General features: G+C 34.2%; 1 protein-coding gene across 4 annotated transcripts in view; it reads left to right on the top strand.

Moving 5' to 3' along the window:
• The window catches only part of LOC145040349 (uncharacterized), a 47,343-nt gene that overhangs the window by 10,131 nt on the left and 15,599 nt on the right, over window positions 1-21,613 (top strand). For 3 of the 4 annotated variants that reach the window (XM_078988294.1, XM_078988301.1, XM_078988296.1), the window contains exon 3: window positions 14,644-14,717. In XM_078988294.1, coding sequence (XP_078844420.1) covers window positions 14,644-14,717 — 74 coding nt within the window. Of the gene's footprint in view, window positions 1-14,643; window positions 14,718-17,594; window positions 19,153-21,613 lie in introns of those variants that run through there. The other variant, XM_078988291.1, reaches the window with a different exon arrangement.

The raw sequence follows: 21,613 nt of genomic DNA, 5'->3' as shown, positions 1-21,613 counted from the left end.
GCTCTCAACGTTATCATCTCGCAAAATTGGCAGATCTTTCAGCTTGATGTCAAGAATTTCTTTCCTCATGGTCATTTATAGGAACAGTTTACATAAAACAACCTCCATGATTTTGGGGACCCCAACCATCTAGATCATGTGTGCCTGCTTTAGCGGCGCCTATATGGCCTCAAACATGCCCCTAAAATCTAGTTTTAGTGATTTTCTCACTTTATAATGCATCATGGCTTCACACATAGAAAATGTAACTCTTCTTTATGCATATATTACCATGGTGCTAACATGGATTGTCTATTAATATATGTGGTGATATCATTCTTACTATACCATCGACCAAGTTACTCCGTTAGATCGCGTCAACCTTGGCCACCAAGCTCTTCAGGACTGATCTATGTGAGCCACCTTATTTACAAAGTATTGTTGTCTCCAAAGCTCATTATAACATGTTTTTGCATCAAAAAATATGTTTAAGATATTATTTAGTGTGCTGACATGCTTAATTACAAACTGACATGCACCCCAACTGATATTTCAACCACGCTTGACAGCTCTGGCCTACCTATTATGGACCCACTTTGTTTTGTAGTACCACAAGTGATATCTAATATCTAACGTTCACCAAACTAGATGTTACACATGCAATGTATCATATATATGTGGAACAAGAACCCACATATGCAGTGTATCATATATTTTTACACATGCATGACCCACAAAAACCACACTATATTCCTCTCAACCAGACACTTTGATACATTTATGATACCCCCACATAGTTCATCTCACTATTAAAACATGTGGTTATTGTTTATTTATTAGACACCCACATAGTTCATCTCTTTATTGAAATATCTGGTTATTATGTGTTTATTGGTCACAATATTTACTTCTTAATCCAAACGGAAAGAACCATAGCTTAGTCTAGTGTCGAATCCAGGTATTGCGAAGTTTCTAATAAAGTTGTAGAGACATGTTCCCTTCCCAACCTACTTTGGGAGCTTCAAAAACATCTCCATTCCACTATACTTGTCTATTACGATAATGTTAGTGCGGTACACTTATCGAACAATCCTATGGAACATCAGCACAACAAGCACATCGAGATTGACATAAATTTCAGTCGCGATTAAGTTGCAATGGGTTAGATCTGTGTGTTACATGTTACTTCGACTTCTTAATATGCTAATATCTTCACTAAGGGCATCTCTTACTTATTATTTCTCAAAATTTTCATCCAACTTGAGTGTTCACACACCTAATGACGTTCAAACTAATGAGAGTTGTTGAAGTGTACATGTGCTTGTATTTGAAGTAATTAATTAATTGATTGAATTTTCATTAATAATGAGGATATACAAACTAATAATTTCATAAGATAGTAGTAGGTAGACGTATAGGGTCGCATGGGAGAGAGGCAGTTCTGGAGGTATAGAGAGGTGAGTGTTGTTTAAGTTTTTCACCTTTTGCACCATTAATTTTTGTTAGAGCTTTTTTTTTGTAATTTTTCACATTTTACAACTAGTCAAAACCCAATGGAAGATACCTATTGTTGGTCTGGAATTGAAGAAACCATTGTTGATTGTTCTAGTGGATGTAATCTTGTTCACAATCTGGCTTATGCACTATTTATTTTGTTTGAGCTTTTATTGGAATCAATAAAACCCACAGATGATATCTATTTCCTGGTCTAGAAAAAACAATGTTGATTCAATTATTAGTACTCCTTAAATCGTATCAGAGAGATGTGTAAAAAAGCATGTTACCATAGCACGGGGACAAAAAGTTATGAAATACAAACCTAAAAACATTTCTTGGGTTTGTTCGCTACGATCCGATTCCCTCGCTCCTAATTTTGACGATGAATAGAAAAACTAAAGAAAATTTGATGGTGGTGGTGATCGTCATGTTTCTTGGATAAACTAAGAAATTTTTTTGATATGATTGTTGAGGTAATGATTTTCTTTTTATGGTGATATAGATAAAACAATGAATTTAATAGTCACCTCTAGCATGCGAAATGCCTCTTTTTTTAGATGATATAAAAATAATTTTGTAAGTAAAAGGATTAACCGATCAAACATGATGAACAAAAATTATCCTTTGATATGGTGAATACTCCTATTTCTCTCTCTTGTTTGACCTTAATATCTAGTAAATATATGTCAAATTCATTTTTAACATCTCGTTGTTGTTATCAACATTATGACATTTTAACATTTTTCAAGTCATAAGAGAGAACCATGTTTGTGGGCGGGATCATAATCAATGATGAGGCAAGTTTTATTGAATGGATCTCCATCAATAGGAATGGTTTTCGTTCTTTTCAATTCTTTGCTGATTTGGGTGATTGGAAATAGGCCATGGGTAGGTTTATTGTTTGTGCTTCCTGATAAATTTCATGGTACGTAATTTCATCATACTGAATTCCAAAGAGGCAACACCTTTTAAATACAAAAGATAATGAAAAAAGCTAGAAATCAGGAAGCATAAAAGGAAAATATCGATCTATATCTAGAACAGATAAGAGAATCTTTTAAATCCAATACTCCCCCTCAAGCTGGAGCATGAGGATTATAAGCGCCCATCTTGTCAAGTAGAAAATGAAAATGTTCAGTCCCTAATGCTTTAGTGAGGAGATCAACAATCTGTATGTGTAGGCGATAGGAAGAGGTTCAATCTCATGCGACTCTACTCTTTCACAAAAAAAAAAACAGTCCATCTCAACATGTTTTGTCCTTTCCATGAAAGACCGGATTGTTAGAAATATGGCATGCAACTTAGTTATCACAAAATAAGGGAGTTGGATTGGTAGAATGAACGTCCAGCTCACTTAGAAGCCATCGAACACAAAGCATTTCACTGATAGTAGACGTCATTGACCTGTATTGTACTTCAGTAGAAAAGTGAGAGATGGGCGATTGTTTTTTTTTGTTTTCCAAGAAATAGGGGAATTTACAAGTAAAGGAGGTATCCAGTCCTAGACTTTCACGTGAAGGGACATCCAAGCCTGTCCAAGTCACAGTATCCGATGAGATGATAACCTCCCTCATGTGGGAAAAGGACACCTTATCATGTTGTACCCTTCAAATAATGAAGAACCTTATGTGCAACATCCGGGTGGGGTCATTGATGGGCATCAACAAATTGACTCAGTAAATTAATACATTTACTGAGTATGTGATGTCAGTTCGTGTGGATTTCAAGTAGAGTAGTCTTCCAACTATGCAATGATACTAACCAACATCAACCCCTGGTTCCTTTTCACCTTTGTCAAGCTTCAAATTTTGTTTGATTGGAAACAAGCTCGGTTTGCATCCTTGTAATCCACAATCTTCTAGTATATTGAGTATGTTTTGATATTGATTCAAAACTAGTCCCTCGGGAGTGCGAGTGAAATCTATCCCAAGAAAGTATTTGAGGTTTCCTAGGTCCTTGATGCTGAATTTTTTATCCAACTCATCCTTTATGGATTGCATTTTCTGATTTTCATTTCCAACCAAAACGACATCATCAATGTGGATGAGTGCGTAAACAATATTTTTTCCTAGCTCGTATATAAAAAGATAATAGTTTACATGGGATTGTTTGAAACTAAGGTTGATTAAGGCATTAGAAAACTTCTGGAACCAGTTGTGTGAAGCTTGCTTTAGACCATATAAGGACTTTCATAAACGATAAACTCTAGTCTCTCCTTCCTTTTTTAATCCTTGAGGAATCTTCATGTAGATCTCTTTATTAAGATCACAAGCAAGAAAGCGTTGTTGACATCTAGTTGGTGGATATCCTAATTCCTTTTTACTACCACAACTAGGAGAGTTCTGACAGTGTCAAGATTTGCAACCAGTGCAAACGTGTCGTGATATTCCACACCATCTATTTGAGTGAACCTTTTGGCAACGAGACGAGCCTTGTATCTCTCCAGTTTTTCATTAGGTTTATACTTCGCTTTGTATACCTATTTCGAGTCAATAACATGTTTTCTTGTAGGAAGGTCTTCTAAAGTCCATTTCCGTTCTTTCTCAAAGGCTTGAATCTCCTTTTTCATCGCTTCTTTCCACTTGTCACTTTTAATGGCTTGATAAAAGGCCCTTGGGTCATCGTTAGAGTCAATGGCCATAAGGTAAGCCCTATCAGAATCAGAAAACTTTTGATATGAGACAAAATTGGATAAGGGATGTACCATGGAGGTTGCTTGACTTGGTGGAGCTTGTGCATGGTCTATCGAAGTGGGGAGTTGAACGTGATAATTGAAAAAGTGTTTTGGTTGGCTTTTGTTTATTTTCTCATGAGTTGTCGCGATTGGTTCTTGGGTGATACCATGTGGTCCTGTTTGGTATGTTGGTCACCTTCGACAGCGTCTAGATTGGTAGTAGACCTATTGGTTTCTAAAGGAGATATCTCTTTATCGAGATTTTGAATTGGTATTATCATTTCATCATGATCATGAACATCAACAGGCTGCGTATCATGATGGTCCCACGTATTCTAGTCATTATTGTGATGAGATGGCCTAAAGACTTTTGATGGATTGTCATCATTGGATGCATCGACTTTCTTGAGGAAATGGAAATGAATTTCATGGAACCTGACATCACGAGAAACAATAACCTTTTCTCTTTTCATATCAAAGATTTTGTAACCTTTGATCACTTGAGGATAACCTATGAACACGTTAGGCCTCCCACTTGCTTCAAAATTCTCTCCTTTTGTTTCATTACTTTTAAAATAGACTAAACACCCAAAAAAATTCATGTGCTCATTGTCCAAATCTTGTTTAAAAATAACTTTAAAAGGACTTTTGTTTCTTAAAACCTTAGAAGGTATTCTATATATAATATAGGCAGCATCTACGACACACTCACCCCAAAATCGTTTTAGTAAGTTTCCCTCACCCTAAAATCTTTTTAGTAAGTTTGCCTCAAATCTAAGGGCACGTACGGTTTCAAGAACTATGCTTTCTTTCAACAACCCTATTTTGTTGCAGGGTGTGAGGACAGGTGGTCTCAAGTAAGATTCCTTCCTTGTTATAGAAATGGATCATATCTTGATTGGTGAATTCCCCTTCGTTGTCACTTCTAATTTTCCTAACTTCTTTTCCAAATTGAGTTTTTATTAAGTTGTAGAAGTTAATAAGATATTTTCCAATTTCATCTTTGTGTTTGAGTAGAAAGACCAAAACACCCCTACTGAAGTCATCAACGATTGTTAAGAAATAGTTGGCTCCAAAAATAGAGTAAAAACAATACATTCCCTAAACATGACAATGTAATAATTCAAAATAATCAAGGGTCTTAATCTCACTGAATTAAAAAGGCATCCTATTATGATTGTCTTTGGAACAAGAATCACAATTATAATCAGATGGAACATTCTTAAGGAAATCGATTTGATTCATTTTATCACCAAAAGAGTAACCAAGCCTTTTATGCCAAATATCCATGGTTGCCATGCAATCCTTCTTCTCGGTTCCAAACATCGCCGTTCGATAAAGACCTTTTCTGCACCCACTCACACCAATCAAGCTCCTCGTGTGCACTTTCTACATTACACAAAATTCAGGAAAAAAAAGGTTGTAGTCGAACGAAGTCCTTTACTTAGACGACTAAATGAAAGAAGGTTACAATATGAAGAACATTTTTAGTTACAGCACCCTCTTGTAAGGTACATTCACCCTTACCTTTGATAGATATCAATTCTCTATTAGGAATAACAACATGAGTCTTATTCTTAGTTTGGACCACATTTTCAAGAATCTCAACATTGTGTGTAATGTGTATGGTGGATCCAGAATCGATTCCCCAATTTTCTTCAAGGTCACTTTTACGTTTCATGAAGGCGGTGGAAGTTTGATTACCCTCCGTGGTCTTTGATTTGCCTCCAAAATGCTTCAAGATGGTCTCATATTGTTCATTAGTCAAGCCAAGAACTGGACACATACCGAATTCAACACAAGCAACATTAGGTTTGGCATGATCTCGCCTTTTGTTTCCTAGCCACCAACTAGGATAACCAAATCCCTTGAAATAGCCTTTCCGATTATAACCATCCTTTCCACAAAAGTTTCAATTTTCTTGTGGCTCGCTGCATTTGTTGTCTTTGGTATAGCGTACGTTGTGTTGTTGATTAGGTTTACCTTCTTTTCGAGTTTGTGTGAAGGTTTTGAAAGCAACATATTTAGTCGTGGGTTTTATCTATCTGGATATAATTCTCTATTGCTCATCTTATGCAATAAGATGGTAGGCATTCCCCAAAATTGGAATAGGGTGCATGGAAAAGACTTGTGTTCGGATGACTGAGAATTCACTATTGAGTCCCATAAGGAACTCATATAGTTTTTGCTTCTCTCTAAGCTCCACCATTTTTCTTTCAATGTTGCATGTACAACCATGATTTGTACAACATGGAATTGCGAGTATTGATTGCATCTCATCCCAAATGCGTTGTAGCTTCGTGTAATAAGTGGATATCGTGGCCCCTACTTGGCTTGTTCTTATGATAATTTGTTTTGGTTCATATGCCTTAGGGTAATTTCCTTCCCAAAACATTCTAGAAGGCCGTTCAAGATTTCATTGGCAGTTCTTGCATACTTCGCACTACTTCGGATATTCGTTTCTATGTCTATTGTAACCCAAATTTTCACTATAGCATCACAATGCATCCATGTCATGTTGTCCGCATCAACCTTTTCTGGTCGTTTTATAGATCCATAAAAAAAACCGACTTTGCTTTTGGCAAAGAGGAAGTTCATCATCTCTTGTGACTACTCGATGTAATTTTTATCAGTTAAGGCATTTTTGACTTGTATTTGCTTTGAGTAATCTGATGGAAGTATGTAGAGCGGTGAGATTGCATCGGACCCATTGTCTTCTTTGACCCTTGGCTAGATCCTATTTCGTCGCCGACCATGGAAAGGGATGACAATTTTCAATGCTTTTAGGTTAGACCTGCTTTGATACCATGATAAATTTCATGGTATGTAATTTCATGATATTGAACTCCAAAGAGGCAAAGCCTTTTAAATACAAGAGATAACGAACAAATCTATATCTTAGCAAACAAAAAAGAAAAATAGAAATCTATATCTAGAACAAATAAGAGAATCTTTTAAATACAATACTTCCAACACTAAAAATCATATCATTTCAATCGACTAATTCGTCCGACATCCTATCTTTCAATATGTGACGCGCCCATCACATCCTCTTGAATCATCTCCAATTGGTGTTGGAATTAAGGATCAAATTTTATGCATATTAAAGGAAAATTTTAGTGCACCGAAAATGGTTATATTTGTAGGAAGTGGAGAGAACAATATTTACACCTAAAGCTTAAGTTTTTACACTTAAAAATAAAAGAATGGTTAAAACTTGATTTATCACAAAGCTTGAAAACTACTTTTATATATATATATATATAACCTAACTTTGATACATTTAAAATGGTAAAGGAATTGACCAAAGAATTCTCGAAATATTAAAGTAGAAAACACATCTCAAGAAAATCAGGGAAAGTGTTAAGTGATATATAATAATAAAAACAAGAAAGATATATAGATATCTTCATGTACATCCCGACACGAGAGCGAGATACAAATGGGTTGTGGATAGGAAACCAACCTCTTTTTTACTCAGAAGTTATTCAACCATTTTTTATAAGAATATGTAAACTTGAAACAATATTCGATTTAATTTCACATTCTCACCTTTAAATCAGACCAAACATGGTATGTCTCGCATCAAGCATATTTCTCATTTCTTCATGCTTCACATGTACTGAGGATTTTGTAAAAGTGGTTGATCATTGATGCTTAAAGTTGACATATTCCACTATGATTTTTCCTTGCTCAACACATTCATGTATTAAGTGAGAGTGAATGTCGATGTGCTTGCTTCTACTATGAAACATAAGATTATATGTCAAAGAAAATGATGAACTATTGTCAACATACAAAGTGAGTTGTGTGATTTTGGGTCTATTAAGCTCCTTTATGAGATTCCTAAGCCAAATGGCTTGATATGTCGTTGTCGTGGCTGCGATAAACTTAAAGCACCGATCTTTTGCTTTTGAGATTGCCACGTAACTGCATTCCCTCCAAGAAAAAAAATGATGCCACTTGTACTTTCTACGAATCGTGTCACCTCCAGAATCAGTGAACGCAAAATATGTTTTACTATTTGGAAATGCAACATAGTTGGGTTTTTTTTTATGAAATGGATTGAAATTCCAACCACATATGATAACTTCGTTTTACTTTGGGTCAACTCAAATAATCCACCACTCTCATATATTCAGTTGGGTTGACATTTTCATCATCTTCATCCTTCTTGATCTTTAAGTCGATTCCATTAGTGAAGTTACCGGGTTGCAATCTTGTAATATGAATTCCTGTAAAATTGTTTTTGCATACACTGTTTATTGCAAAGCTCCTCCGTGCATCCTTTGTAACACCTCAACTCTAAGGTAGTAAGAATGTAAATCGGAGTCACTATTTTTAAATTATTTTTTGATTTTTTGATTGAATTTGACAATGTCTTCAATGTTTTATCTAGTAATGATCAAGTCGTCAACATAGACACTAACAATGAGAATTTTATTATTTAGTTTCCTTTTGTAAACCGCCATGTTTTGTGAACATTTTTGAAAAACTAATCCCTTTAAAGATTTTTTATAAGGCGGTGTTCCATGCTCAAGGAGCTTAAAATAAACCATAAAGATATCTACAGAGCTATAACACCTTGTAACTATTTACTTTGTCAAGATATCCTTTCTATTGGGTGACATAGATCTCATCCTAGAGATGTCCATTGAGATAATCCTACTTGACATCAAGATGGTGGACAACCCACTCGCGTTGAGCCGCTAAAGAAGAATGAGCCTTATAGTGTTAAGTCGTTCCAGTAGTGCAAAAAACTTCATTAAATTTGACTCCTTTTTATGCACCAAACCTTTTGTGAGGAGTCCAACTTTATGTTTCATCATTTTCCCAAATTGTATTTTTTTCAGTTTAAAGACCCATCTTAAGTTGATTGCTTTGTGTTTGGATGAAAAATTGGTAATTTGCCACGTCTTGTTTTTCTCAGTTGCATTTAACTCCATTTGCATAGCCTCCTACCACACTTTAGATTATATGGATTGAAATCATCAAAAATTATCTAACTTCAAGGAACACATTTTCGACTTCTTCATAGGTATCGACTAGACATAGAATTCCTTAAGGACTAACCTTGATTGAAGGGATTTCTATGTGGATTAATGATAAAGAAATATGGGCTGAAATAAGGGTATTAAAAGATGTTTCGAGTTGGATAGATCAAGTATAGGGATGTTTGGTTTGGAAAACTTTGATTTTGGGGTTATCTGCTTGTTCGTGTTGCCTCTGAGGTTGTCTTGATGCTCCAGATTGACCATGGCGCTATCATATTTGATTATTACAATTTTTTTAGGAATCACAATATTTTCTTCCTTGTTTTATAACAATTCCATCTTTTTTCCAACAAAACAATATCACTATTAACACGCAATTTCCAATTTCCGGATCAAATAATTGCTTCCCTTTAGTTCAATCTTCTAACCCAAAATACAACTTTTTTTTGCTTTAGTCTTTAAGTTTCTTTAAATGAGAACCTAAAAATTTGGCAAAGACACCAAAATGAAAAACCTTTAAATGGTCAAGGTTTTTTTTCCTAAGCAAACTTTATAAGGTGTTCTTTTAGAAAGTTATTTTATAGGTAATTGGTTGAGAATATAAATTGTATGTCTAATGACTTCTTCCCAAAACTTACAGGCTACATTTCTTCTTTTATGAAGACTCCTCATAATGTCCATAGTGATAATATTTCACATTTCGACAACTTCAACTTGTTGAGGCGAATGTGGTGTCATAAGATGCATTTCTAAGGTAAAGTCCATCCTCGATCCGTACGAAGTGTCTAACTTCACAATCCATACTTTTCTGTATCATCAACTTGAACCGTTTGAAAGTACCCAAGGTTTCAAACTTCATGGATAACATATAAATCCCCATCCACTGACTAAATCATCTAGTAAAAGAATGAAATAATTTCTTCCTCCATTAGAGGTGGGTGTAATCGAAACAAATAAGTTTGCATAGACAAGTTGCAGAGGTTTTTGTGCTCAAAAACTATTTAATTTTGTAAAGGAATTTGGGATTGTTGGCAAGAACACATCCTTCAGAAACTTGGTTTGGGTATTCAACCCTTGGAACAACGATTTCCATATTAATTTCTAAAAACCTTTGTTAAGATATAAAAAATAACGTAACCAAGTCTAGAATCTCATATCCAAGTTGAGTTGTCATTTATGGCTAAAAGGTAAGTTGGTCTACAAGTTCTCAAAAGAGTTTTATATAATCAGTTTGGGGATATTTAAACTCTCAAACGTAGAATTTATTTTCTATCATATAATCTCAAGTATGACCCATCAATTATGACTCGCCTTCCTTCTTCTGTTACTAAGACTACTAATAGTTTTTAAAACATTGAGTGTAATCTACTTCACTAAGAAATATTTTGCCTCTATCTTTACAGTCAAATAAAATTGATCATTTCCTAAACAACGATAGTCGAACCATCACTAAATCATACATTATCCGTAATAATGGGTGGAACATAGATTTGTGTGGCCTCTACTAATATGGTTTCTCGTGCCGTTGTTGAGATAACATACCTCAGATTCGAATCCACTTTCTCTCATTGCAAGAAGATGAACACAAATCTTCTCTTTTAGCGACATCTTGTTGGGATTGTATTGTTGTGAGATTTCCAACATTAAGCTGAGATCTTATTCTTTGTCTTGTGTGAGTTTCACCTCTTCACCATTGTTTTTTGTGGGCACTCTTTGGTATAATGACCAAAATTTTCATTGCCATGCCTATGACCTTGACCTCAACCTCAACCTTTGTGACTTTCTCTTTCCTTTGAGGTGTTTGACTAGTTTCCATCTTTGATTTGCTTGGATCATGATGTACATTCGGCATACATAAGCAACAAGGAAGTTTTGTTTCCTTTTATCTCTATAACACTGTAGTCTCTTTTCATGGATTGTTAGGACGACCCACATTGTATTGCATCGCCATGTTATTTAAATCTCCAAACTATTCGATAGATGTTACGATTTAAATTTTATCAGGATGGATCAAAGAAACTTCTTCACCACCATAATCTCCTCATCTTTTTCCTATAAATATATACTACAAATCATGATAGTATTTAATCTCATGATAAAATCATTCTTCGATTCACTGTCTTTCTTGCAGATAACTTTGAAGTGACTTCTCAAGGTGTGTAATTTAGATCTGTTTACCCGATCAACTCCCATGTGCATCGTCTTAAGTGTTTACCATGCTTCTTTAGCTGTGTCATCCTGGGCCAACAATGGAAGTACGTACATCAAAATTGCTTGGTAGATAGCTACAATGACTATACGATCTTTCCGTTTTTCCACTTTTAAGCTTTCATTTGCATCCCACACTCCTTGTTCTTACAAATTGATTTTCATCTTTATAGCCTACATCGATTAATTTAAATTCGTTAGCATCGGACATTGTAAATGACACCTCCATCCTTCCTATTTTTTGAGCATTGTCATCTTCAATATTGGCCATTCTTGGCATACACTTAGGTATACAAATTACTAAGATTTGATACCGATTTTTGAAATTATGGATACAATTGTATGCTTATTAAAAGCAAAACTTAGTGCACAAAAATAGGTTATATTTGTGTGAATTAGAGAGAAAGGTACAACCAAAGTTAAGTTTTTACTCTTATAAATGAAAAATCAGTTACAACTTGATAGATTACAAAACTTGGAAACCACTTCTATATATAGCCCAACTTTTCAAGTTTACAAAGGTTGGAAACCACTTCTATATATAGCCTAACTTTTCTATTATTAAAATGGTAAAGGACTCCACCTACGCATTCTCTAAATAGAAAAGTACAAAACATATCTCAAGAATATCTAGAAAAATGTTGGGTGGTATCTAACAAAAAAATCAAGGAAGACATGGGGATATCTTCACATCCAGATATATAAAACGGTTGGATATGAAGCTAATTTATTTTTAACTTAGAACCTATTCGACATTTTGAAGAAGTATCCAAAAACTTGAAAATATATACAGTTTTTATGTCACAATTGCATCGATAGACCCACGAATAGATCTTAAAGAATAAGGTTTCATTATGTAAAGCATGTTATGTAATTTAAATGGTATGTCGTTTTCCCTAGTTTTATAAAAATTGGGTTGTATGGGTACACTAGGCCCTTCATTATAGTCGACCATCTTAGTTGGTCTCTGATATCAATTGATATAGAAAATATGAGGAAAGGAAATATATGGAAGCCATACCAAATTGCTTATAACTAACAAGAATAATTTATGCTCTTTGGAAAAATGAATTAATCACAATTCACTACCTTCTCAAATGGTTTTAAAATCAACTCAACTTAATAAACATAGAAAATACTAAAACCCAACAACCCCTAATAGTTAACATGGACCAAAATTACAAACTTTACCAGACACAAGTGGACCGTGTCCTCTTTGACCAAACAAATATGGTGGCTTATAAACACATGAAGGACCAATAAAAGAATTCTAATATACTATTTTTTTGAAATTATGTGATGGTCCGCCGAGTGGGCTAACAAGTAGAGATGCAGCCAATATAGAACAAGAATGGGCTTGGTTCATCCATACAAAATTAAGGTTATATATATATATATATATATATATATATATATATATATATATATATATATATATATTCATTTGCGATTCTATGTATTCATTTATGGAGAAATGATAAATTTTTACTCATTTAATTTCAATTGAAGAGAAAAAGCATATTCATGTTGATTGTGCGTAAAAATTCATCATTTTTCCACAAATGAATACATAGAATCACAAATGAATATACTTGTTCTCGCGTTCTCAACCTTTTAGGTGTTCTCATTTGATCCTTTCCCTATATATATATATATATATATATATATATATATATATATATATATATATATATATATATATATATATATATATATATATAATGGCTATATTTCTATTAAATAAAAGGAATTAGGATTGTGATATGACCTATTCCATTCAAAACATGAAATTAGTAAGAGAGAACACATTATTAACTATGTCGATTAAGCTCACTTTTATATTATTTTGATGATGTAAGACAATATCGTATGCAACTTAAAACAAACAATTTAATTAACAATGCATATATAGTTATATTTTATATATTATTTGGCATATCCTAAAACAAAATCTTTGCTACGCTAGTACTAATAAGTGGAATGTCCATCTACCGAAACATACCTTTTCAGGCTTATTTTGTTGGCTTATGATTTCCTACATTTACTTTGATACTAAAATATATATAATGTATAAAGTAAAAACAATCATCTAACATATGTGATCTACATCGATTTAGAAACTCGTATCTTTTCGGGTATTGATGAACATTGAGTAAAACTAGAGCACTATTTTTCATGGTGTATATTATATCTACTATAGTCATTTACAAATAACCAATGACCCCATCTATGTGAGGTGCATGGACCGCACGTTGGAATTGGGTCTCACACCATTTATTTTGTAAGGATCTTTAAACAAAATCTATTTCTAACAAACCATAATGCACTAATGTTTTAAAAACCCGTTTGAACCGGCCGGTCAAACCGGTTGCACTGGAAATCGAGCGAGGGAGCAGTTTAACTATCATCGGTTTTACATTGATTTTTTAACCGGTCAGTTTTTAGAAAAACCCGATTAAACACGTCAAAATAATCCGGTTGAACTGGTTAAACCGAATAAAAATATATGAAAAAGAACCATTTACATAATAAACTTTCGTGATATTTTTCAAATCTATTTAGTTTTCTTTAAATAAAAACATATGGTAAATGTTATAAAATTTTTTGATGTGTGTGTATTCATCTAAACATATATGGCGTTGCGATATTATAATTTATTTTCTTTTTGACGTATATGGTTATGTGTTATTTTAATGTATTTGGACTCATATACAACTTATTTTTATATCTATTTTTAATGTTTGAACTTGGAAACATCAAATTCATAATTTATATACGTATGTATGTGTAGAAAAATAGAAAAAAACATGAAAAATATAAAAACCGGTTCACCCAGTTGTCGAACCTGCTGAAGCGGAAACATGTCACCATATCGGTTCAACTAAGAAACAGGTTTTTAAAACATTGGTTTGTACCCATTTTTACATCCATATAGCCTCCAAAAAACATTTTATACACAAAAAAACCCAAAATCTATTCTAAAGAAAACCCCAAATAGATTTCATTGACATTTTATAAAGAAAAACCCAAACCTATTTTAAAGTTTCATATATATATATATATATATATATATATATATATATATATATATATATATATATATATATATATATATATATATATATATATATATATATATATATATATATATATATATATATATATATATATATATGACGTCAGTTAGGTTTCTTTTTAGATCCGTCATTGTATACAACACAATATATTTCTACAACAATTGTTTTAATCAAATATATAAACTAACATTTTGTTTTATGTTGGTTATTTTAGTCGTGGTTTTTCTACAAAGAATCAGACTGGATCAAGACAACTATTTTCACTGGCTCGCTATTTATTTTGGGAAGGTAAATTTTTTTTTTTTCGATTATTGATTTTTTAAGTTATTTAGAATCATTTTTTGCACTTAATATAAACTAATGGACATGCATTAATTTGGGTGGATTTCATTGATTAAATGACCTTTAAACTTATGGAGGTTGGTTTTACCTCATTTTGAACATAAAAAATTTATGGAGGTTGCTGAATTAAGAAAACAGTCAGAGGCGGATTATCTGAAAGAAGAGATAGTAAATCCAAGATTGTTGAACCGGAGAAGTTTGCAAAATTGGATATCAAGCAGAAGGTTGAAATCCGGTGGCTTGTTGATGGTGATGAAAACACACGCCTTTTCCATAACACCATTAAATGCAAGAACAGAAAACATAGATTACATGGTCTAGTAATCAATGAAGTATGGAAGACAAAACCTACAAAAATCAAAAAGGAGGTTCACATATTTTTTGGTAACAAATTTCACGAAAGATGGCTGAGGAGACCAAAACTCATCAGTCGTGATTTCAAGGTGTTATCTATGACTCAAAGAGAGCTCCTTGATGCACCAATTTCCCATGAGGAAATAAAGCAAGCTATATAGGATTGTTGTGGTGACAAATCCCATGGTTTAGATGGTTACACATTCAAATTCATAAAAAATAAATGGTATGTGATGAAAGCTGATATTATTTGATTTGTATCCTACTTTAAGTCTTGTGGCATATTTGCTAATGGGTAAAACTCCTCCTTCATAACCCTCATTCCTAAAACAAAAGATCTGTTAAACCTTGGGGATTACAGACCCATAAACCTCATTGGAAGCTTGTACAAAATTATGTCCAAGATACTTGATTCAAGACTAAAACTTGTGGTGGGATCGGTGGTGGATGAAATACAATCTGCTTATATTGAAGGTAGACATATCCTAGAAGGTCCATTAATAATAAGAGAAGTGTGTTCATGAGCCAAAAAAGAAAAAGAAAAATCTTTGTATTAATGGTTGATTTTGAGAAAGCATTTGAATCATTAAACTCGAATTACTTGGATTCAATTATGGAGCAAATGGGATTCAATTGTAAGTGGTGTGGGTGGATTCAAGGTTTTCTCAAATCAGACAGAGCTTCGGTATTAGTCAATGGTTCTTCTACCGAAGAGTTTCCTATCACCAAAGGGATATAACAAGGTAACCCACTCTCATCTTTCCTTTTCATCATTGCTATGGAGGGACTTAACATTACCCTGAAAAGTGCCCATAAAATATTCATCATCCAAGGTATTACTCTACCACACAATGGACCAACTTTATCTCACTTATTTTATGATGATGCGATATTAGTGGGAAAATAGTGTGAAAACGACATAAAGAATCTGGCTAGAATTGTAAAATGCTTTTAGATTTGCTCCGGTTTGAAAGTAAACTTTCACAAGTCACGATTATTTCGCATTGGTATGATGCAATCGGAGATACAGTCAAGCACGGGTGATGGGGTGTATTCAAGGTTCATTCTCTTTTAGTTATATTGGAATACCTGTTGGTGCAAATATGGCATTAAAAAGGAGTTGGAGACCGATAATTGACAAATTACAGTCGAGGCTTTCTATTTGGAATGCTAAAATCCTATCATTAGGTGGCAGACTAACACTTATCAAGTAAGTACCAAATAGTCTTCCGACTTATTACTTCTCTCTTTTCAAGGCGCCAAATAGTATAATTGATTAACTTGAGAAAATGAGAAGGAAATTCCTTTGGAGCAGTAGTGAGTCCCACTCTTGGATTCATTGGGTTTTTATGGTCTAAAGTTGTGGCACCAAAAAAGGATGGAGGACTAGGAGTTCGATCGTTAAAAGCTCATAAACGCAACATTGATCACAAAAATGGTGGTGGAAACTCAATGCAAAGAGTGATGGTTTATGGAAAATTTGCATAAAAAGTATACATAATTTGTCATGAAAACTGGTTACTACAATAGCAAAAACATCCATATGTGGGGTGTGGAGCAACATTGCTAAAGCCATCAAAGCTCTTCATGTATTCGATATAAATTATTATGAGCTATTTACACTTGTACCTGGTTCCAATGTAACGATTCTATCTGGAGAGACCGTTAGTGTGGGTCCTTAACATTGTAGGAGAGATTTCCCAGATTATATGAATTGGAAACCACAAACTATGTTTGGTGTCTGACATAATAGTCTCATCAGGAATCTGTTGGCGTTGGAAGTCACAAATTATAGAAGATGAGGTCATGTTTGATCTGACAAATCTATGTGATATGCTTCAAGGGGTTAATACACAACCAACACAAAATGGTTTTCGATTCAATCTAAGTGCAGGTAGTCTTTATACAGCTTGTACTACGCGCAACATAATAGAGTCCAACATCAATCCTTGTACAGGTAGCAAGATATGTTAGGCAAATGTAATCCCACTAAAAATCAGATGCTTTATCCGGAGGGAAGCTCTGAACAAAATATTAGTGGTGGCAAATCTGGAAGTAAGAGGAGTCAAAGTTCAATCAAATATGTGCTCTCTCTGCAATATGGCTTAGGAGTCTATGTTGGGTATAATCTTGATATTGAATAAATAAGTATTTATGGTTTTACATTTTATGCTTTAGTGTATTATTTAGAAATAGTACACTAGTTTGACCGAACTATTTGGAGTTGAAGGAAGGGGTCATAATTGTTCCTAGTCTTTAGGTATAGTAGTATTGCTAGTTTCATGCCTCACGTGGGTGTTGGGTGTTTAGAAGGCTTTATATAGCCCTTCTCAAATATGAATAATATATGAGTTTCTTTTGTCATTATTTTTCTATACGATGCCTAGTTAATTCACTTGTGCAGAAAACTCCTTTTCTTCTTTCTATCATCACAGTTGAGTAATAAACAAACACAAGTGTTATTCTTAGTGTGAGTTTTCAGGGTCCATAATCTACATTTGGTATCAGAGCACCATGCTTGTACCTGGTTAGTAGCAAGATAGAGAGATGACCGATTGCAACCTTATGTAATCAGATCAAGAGGATGATAGCAAGCAGCAAGGCTGATCCAGTTTAATGGTCAGAAGAACGAAGCAGCAGCAGAAAATTTCTATATGTTAGCAAGCAAGAAAGCAAGTGCAAGCAGCAAGAATCATTAAGCAAGAAAGCAAGTGCAACCAACAAGAATCATTAAGCAAGAAAGCAAGTGCAAGCAGCAAGAAAGCTAGTGCAAGCAGCAAGAAAGCAGTAGCAAGAAAAGAAAGGAGTTAGCAAGAAGCAAGAAGATAAGAAGCTTGAACAAGATCAAGATCGTTGTGGAACTCAAAAAGTTTAGCAAGAAATGTCAACAAACGCAAGAACTATCCGTGAGCAAGTTCAGGTACCACTTCAGTGTCCTAAACTAACTGAAACGAACTACACTTCGTGGTCAATTATGGTTGAAACAGTGCTTAAGGCCTACGGTTTATGGGACTCGGTGGATCCCGGAGGAAATGTGGAAGCAAAGAAGAACCACACCACCAAAGCCATTATCTTTCAAACTCTACCAGAAGATATTCTGTTACAGGTCTCTAAACATGAAGATGCAAAAGATGTTTGGGAATCAATTCGGGTTCGATATTTAGGAGCCGATCGAGTCCAAAAGGCACGTTTGCAAACTCTTAGGAGTGAGTTGGAGATGCTAAAAATGAAAGAAAACGAGACAATTAATGATTTTTCGGGAAAGATAAGTGGCATAATGGCAAAATTTAAAAGTCTTGGTTCAAGCCTTGAAGAAGAAGTGGTGGTGAGAAAGCTTCTCAATTCAGCCCCAAAGAAATATTTACCAATCATTGCCTCCATCGAGCAATACTCGGAGATTGAAACCATGTCCTTTGAAGAAGCAGTGGGAAGACTCAAAGCATACGAAGAAAGACTCAAAAGCCATGATGAAAGATATGAAGAACAAGGACAACAAGGACAACTTTTATTAACCAATGATGAGCATGATGATAGGCAATATGGACGAGGAACAGGTCGGGGAAGAGGATTCGGTAGAGGTGAAAGAGGACGTGGAAGAGGCTCGGGTCGAGGTGATAAGAGTGGGCTTAGATGTTATGACTGTGGAGCATTTGGACACTTTGCAAATGAGTGCACCAAATGGAAAGACAAAGAAAATGAAGCTAATTTGATTGAAGAGGAAGAACCGGCTTTGATATGATAAAGAAATGAGTCAAGAGCATCAAGATTAAGGGGGTAAATGTTGGGTATAATCTTGATATTGAATAAATAAGTATTAATGGTTTTACATTTTATGCTTTAGTTTATTATTTAGAAATAGTACACTAGTTTGACCGAACTATTTGGAGTTGAAGGAATGGGTCATAGTTGTTTCTAGTCTTTAGGTAGAGTAGTATTGCTAGTTTCATGCCTCACGTGGGTGTTGGGTGTTTAGAAGGCTATGTATAGCCCTTCTCAAATATGAATAATATATGAGTTTCTTTTGTCATTATTTTTCTATACGATGCCTAGTTAATTCACGTGTGTAGAAAACTCCTTTTCTTCTTTCTGCCATCACAGTTGAGTAATAAACAAACACAAGTGTTATTCTTAGTGTGAGTTTTGAGTGTCCATAATCTACAGTCTAGTGATCACTTGCTGATTCAATGTGATGTTGCTATGGAGGCTCGAAAATGGATCTTAAATTGGTATGGAATTCCTAATTCTTAATTTGATGATGTTAATGACTTTCTTAACTTCACAGCAACATAGGGTAACTGCCCAAAAAAGAGAGTTAGAGTAACTGTGGTGATATATGGACTTTTATGGTTCATATGGTTAGCTAGAAACAACAAGAGGTTTAAAGGGATTCACACTAATCCTGCAGATGAGGTGATCTCACAGACCTTCTCAAGGTTAAAGTTCAGACTAAGGAGGAGAAATGTAGGTGGATAGAATAGAGGCTCTCTCCTTTTTGTTATGTTTCTTATTCTATTTCTATTTCAGACTTCTTTCTTTGTACATGTGCCCTCGTTTTAGTAACCTGCTAATTGAGTGGCTTTATGTATGTATATATATACACACACACACACATATATTTGTTGTTTCCAAAAAAAAGAATTTATTAAAACAAAAGCTAGCAAAATGCTTGAATTATAAACATTTCATGCATTCTCGAAGTGAGTAAATACACTAATTGTTCTAGATAATAAGTTCCTTTTATTCCTCTCTACGTAGTCTAAATAATATTGATCCCCCTCACCTACGAATACATTGTTGTTTATTATAGTGCTGTTGAAAATTAAATCATTTCCATATGTCTAAATTACCCTTGAAAGGGTTATTAGAACCACCATGACCCCCCACCCCCCCCTAAAAAAATTGAATGTAATACTCTTAAGGAAATCAATAACTCACACCATGCTTTTAAAAGAGAGGTTTAAATGTAACTTAAGCATTGATGACCTCAAATACGCGATACTACATTAGAAAACATAATGGAGCATTTGGAAATGCTCAATGTTTCAAAAATACTATATAAGAAAATACGCTAGAGAAATCATAATACGCTTAAGGAATCAGCCAAATGCGCTCCAATTATTATTGAATGTGCTCTTGGCCTTCATGAATACAATGCAGAAGAATGTGCTAATGGAGAATAGGCTACTATGGATGCACGAGATCTCCATAATGTACTCCAGACTTTGTTGGATGTACTTCAATCAGGGAGAATGTGCCCTTATGTAGAGTGAATGCACTCTTAGTTTCATGGAAGGTGGACATGCAAATTCTAACAAGAGTAGACCCAAAGATTGAAGATGAAGATCAAGCTCTCATTCTATTATGTTCATTACCAAATTATTATGCGGATTTTGTTGATACCATATTGTATGGTAGGACAAAAACTAATAAGAATAATGTTAATGATTATTTTCCATATAAAGATTTGAAATGAAAACTTTCTTTTAGTGATGATGTTTTCAGTTTTAGCTTTTCACAATCAGGGAAAGAATAACAGACAGAGGTGGAGGAAACAAGGGAAAATCAAGTTCCAAATCTAAGCTCTGTTTAATATTATATGTTACAACTACGAAAAAATAGGCACTATGTAAGAGATTTTCCGTAGGGAAAACAAGGGGAATTTCAAGGCTGAATTAAACAGTAATAACATTGTTATTCTTATTCAAGAGAGTTTAGAAGATGGAGACATAGGTGATAATTTGGCTATATGAATGGCTAGTTCTATATATGATTGGATCTTAGGCTCAGTTGCATCTCACCATATAACCAATAAATGTGATTGGTTTGAATATTTCAAAGACTCCAATGGAACGCTGAAAATGGGTGATGACAGGACACATTGTGTTAAGGGTGGTTGCATGGTGCTATTATAAAATGAATGATGGTATGGTTTGATAACCTAATTGGTGGTATGTTCCTGATATTTGAAATAACCTTATTTATTTATGGCCTTTAGCCAAGCATCGACTAAAGCATTCTGGTGAGGATAACTAGATAATTCGAAAGGTTCTTTTATGGTTCTGAAGGGAAAGTTGCATCTTGGAATTTATTTGTGGTATGCATCACATTTAGAGGAGCGGTGGTTGTATTTCAATTCTTATAGAAGGGTCATAGTAAGACAAAGTTATGTCATCAAAGATTGGGTCACATGAGTGAAAAGTAACTGGAAAAATAAAATTTGATGAAGCTTGCATCAAAGGGAAGCAATGTAAGTTAATGCTCATTCAGATTTATCGGTTCACTCTGTCGTGAAATCTCGTGGTGGATGCTTGTACTTTTTCACGTTCATTGATCATTACTTAAGGAAGGCGTGGGTGTATTTCTTGATGAAAAAAAAGATGAAGTGTTTGGAAAGCTCAAGGAGTGGATGAGTAGGGTTGAAAAAAGGACATTGAAACAAGTAAAGAATGTAAGAACATATAAGATTTTGGATTTGTACAATAAACAAT

The sequence above is a fragment of the Lactuca saligna genome, chromosome 1, assembly GCF_052625555.1.
Source record: "Lactuca saligna cultivar CGN05327 chromosome 1, ASM5262555v1, whole genome shotgun sequence".
In the NCBI taxonomy this organism is placed as follows: domain Eukaryota; kingdom Viridiplantae; phylum Streptophyta; class Magnoliopsida; order Asterales; family Asteraceae; genus Lactuca; species Lactuca saligna.
This window is presented reverse-complemented; position numbering and strand designations above follow the sequence as displayed.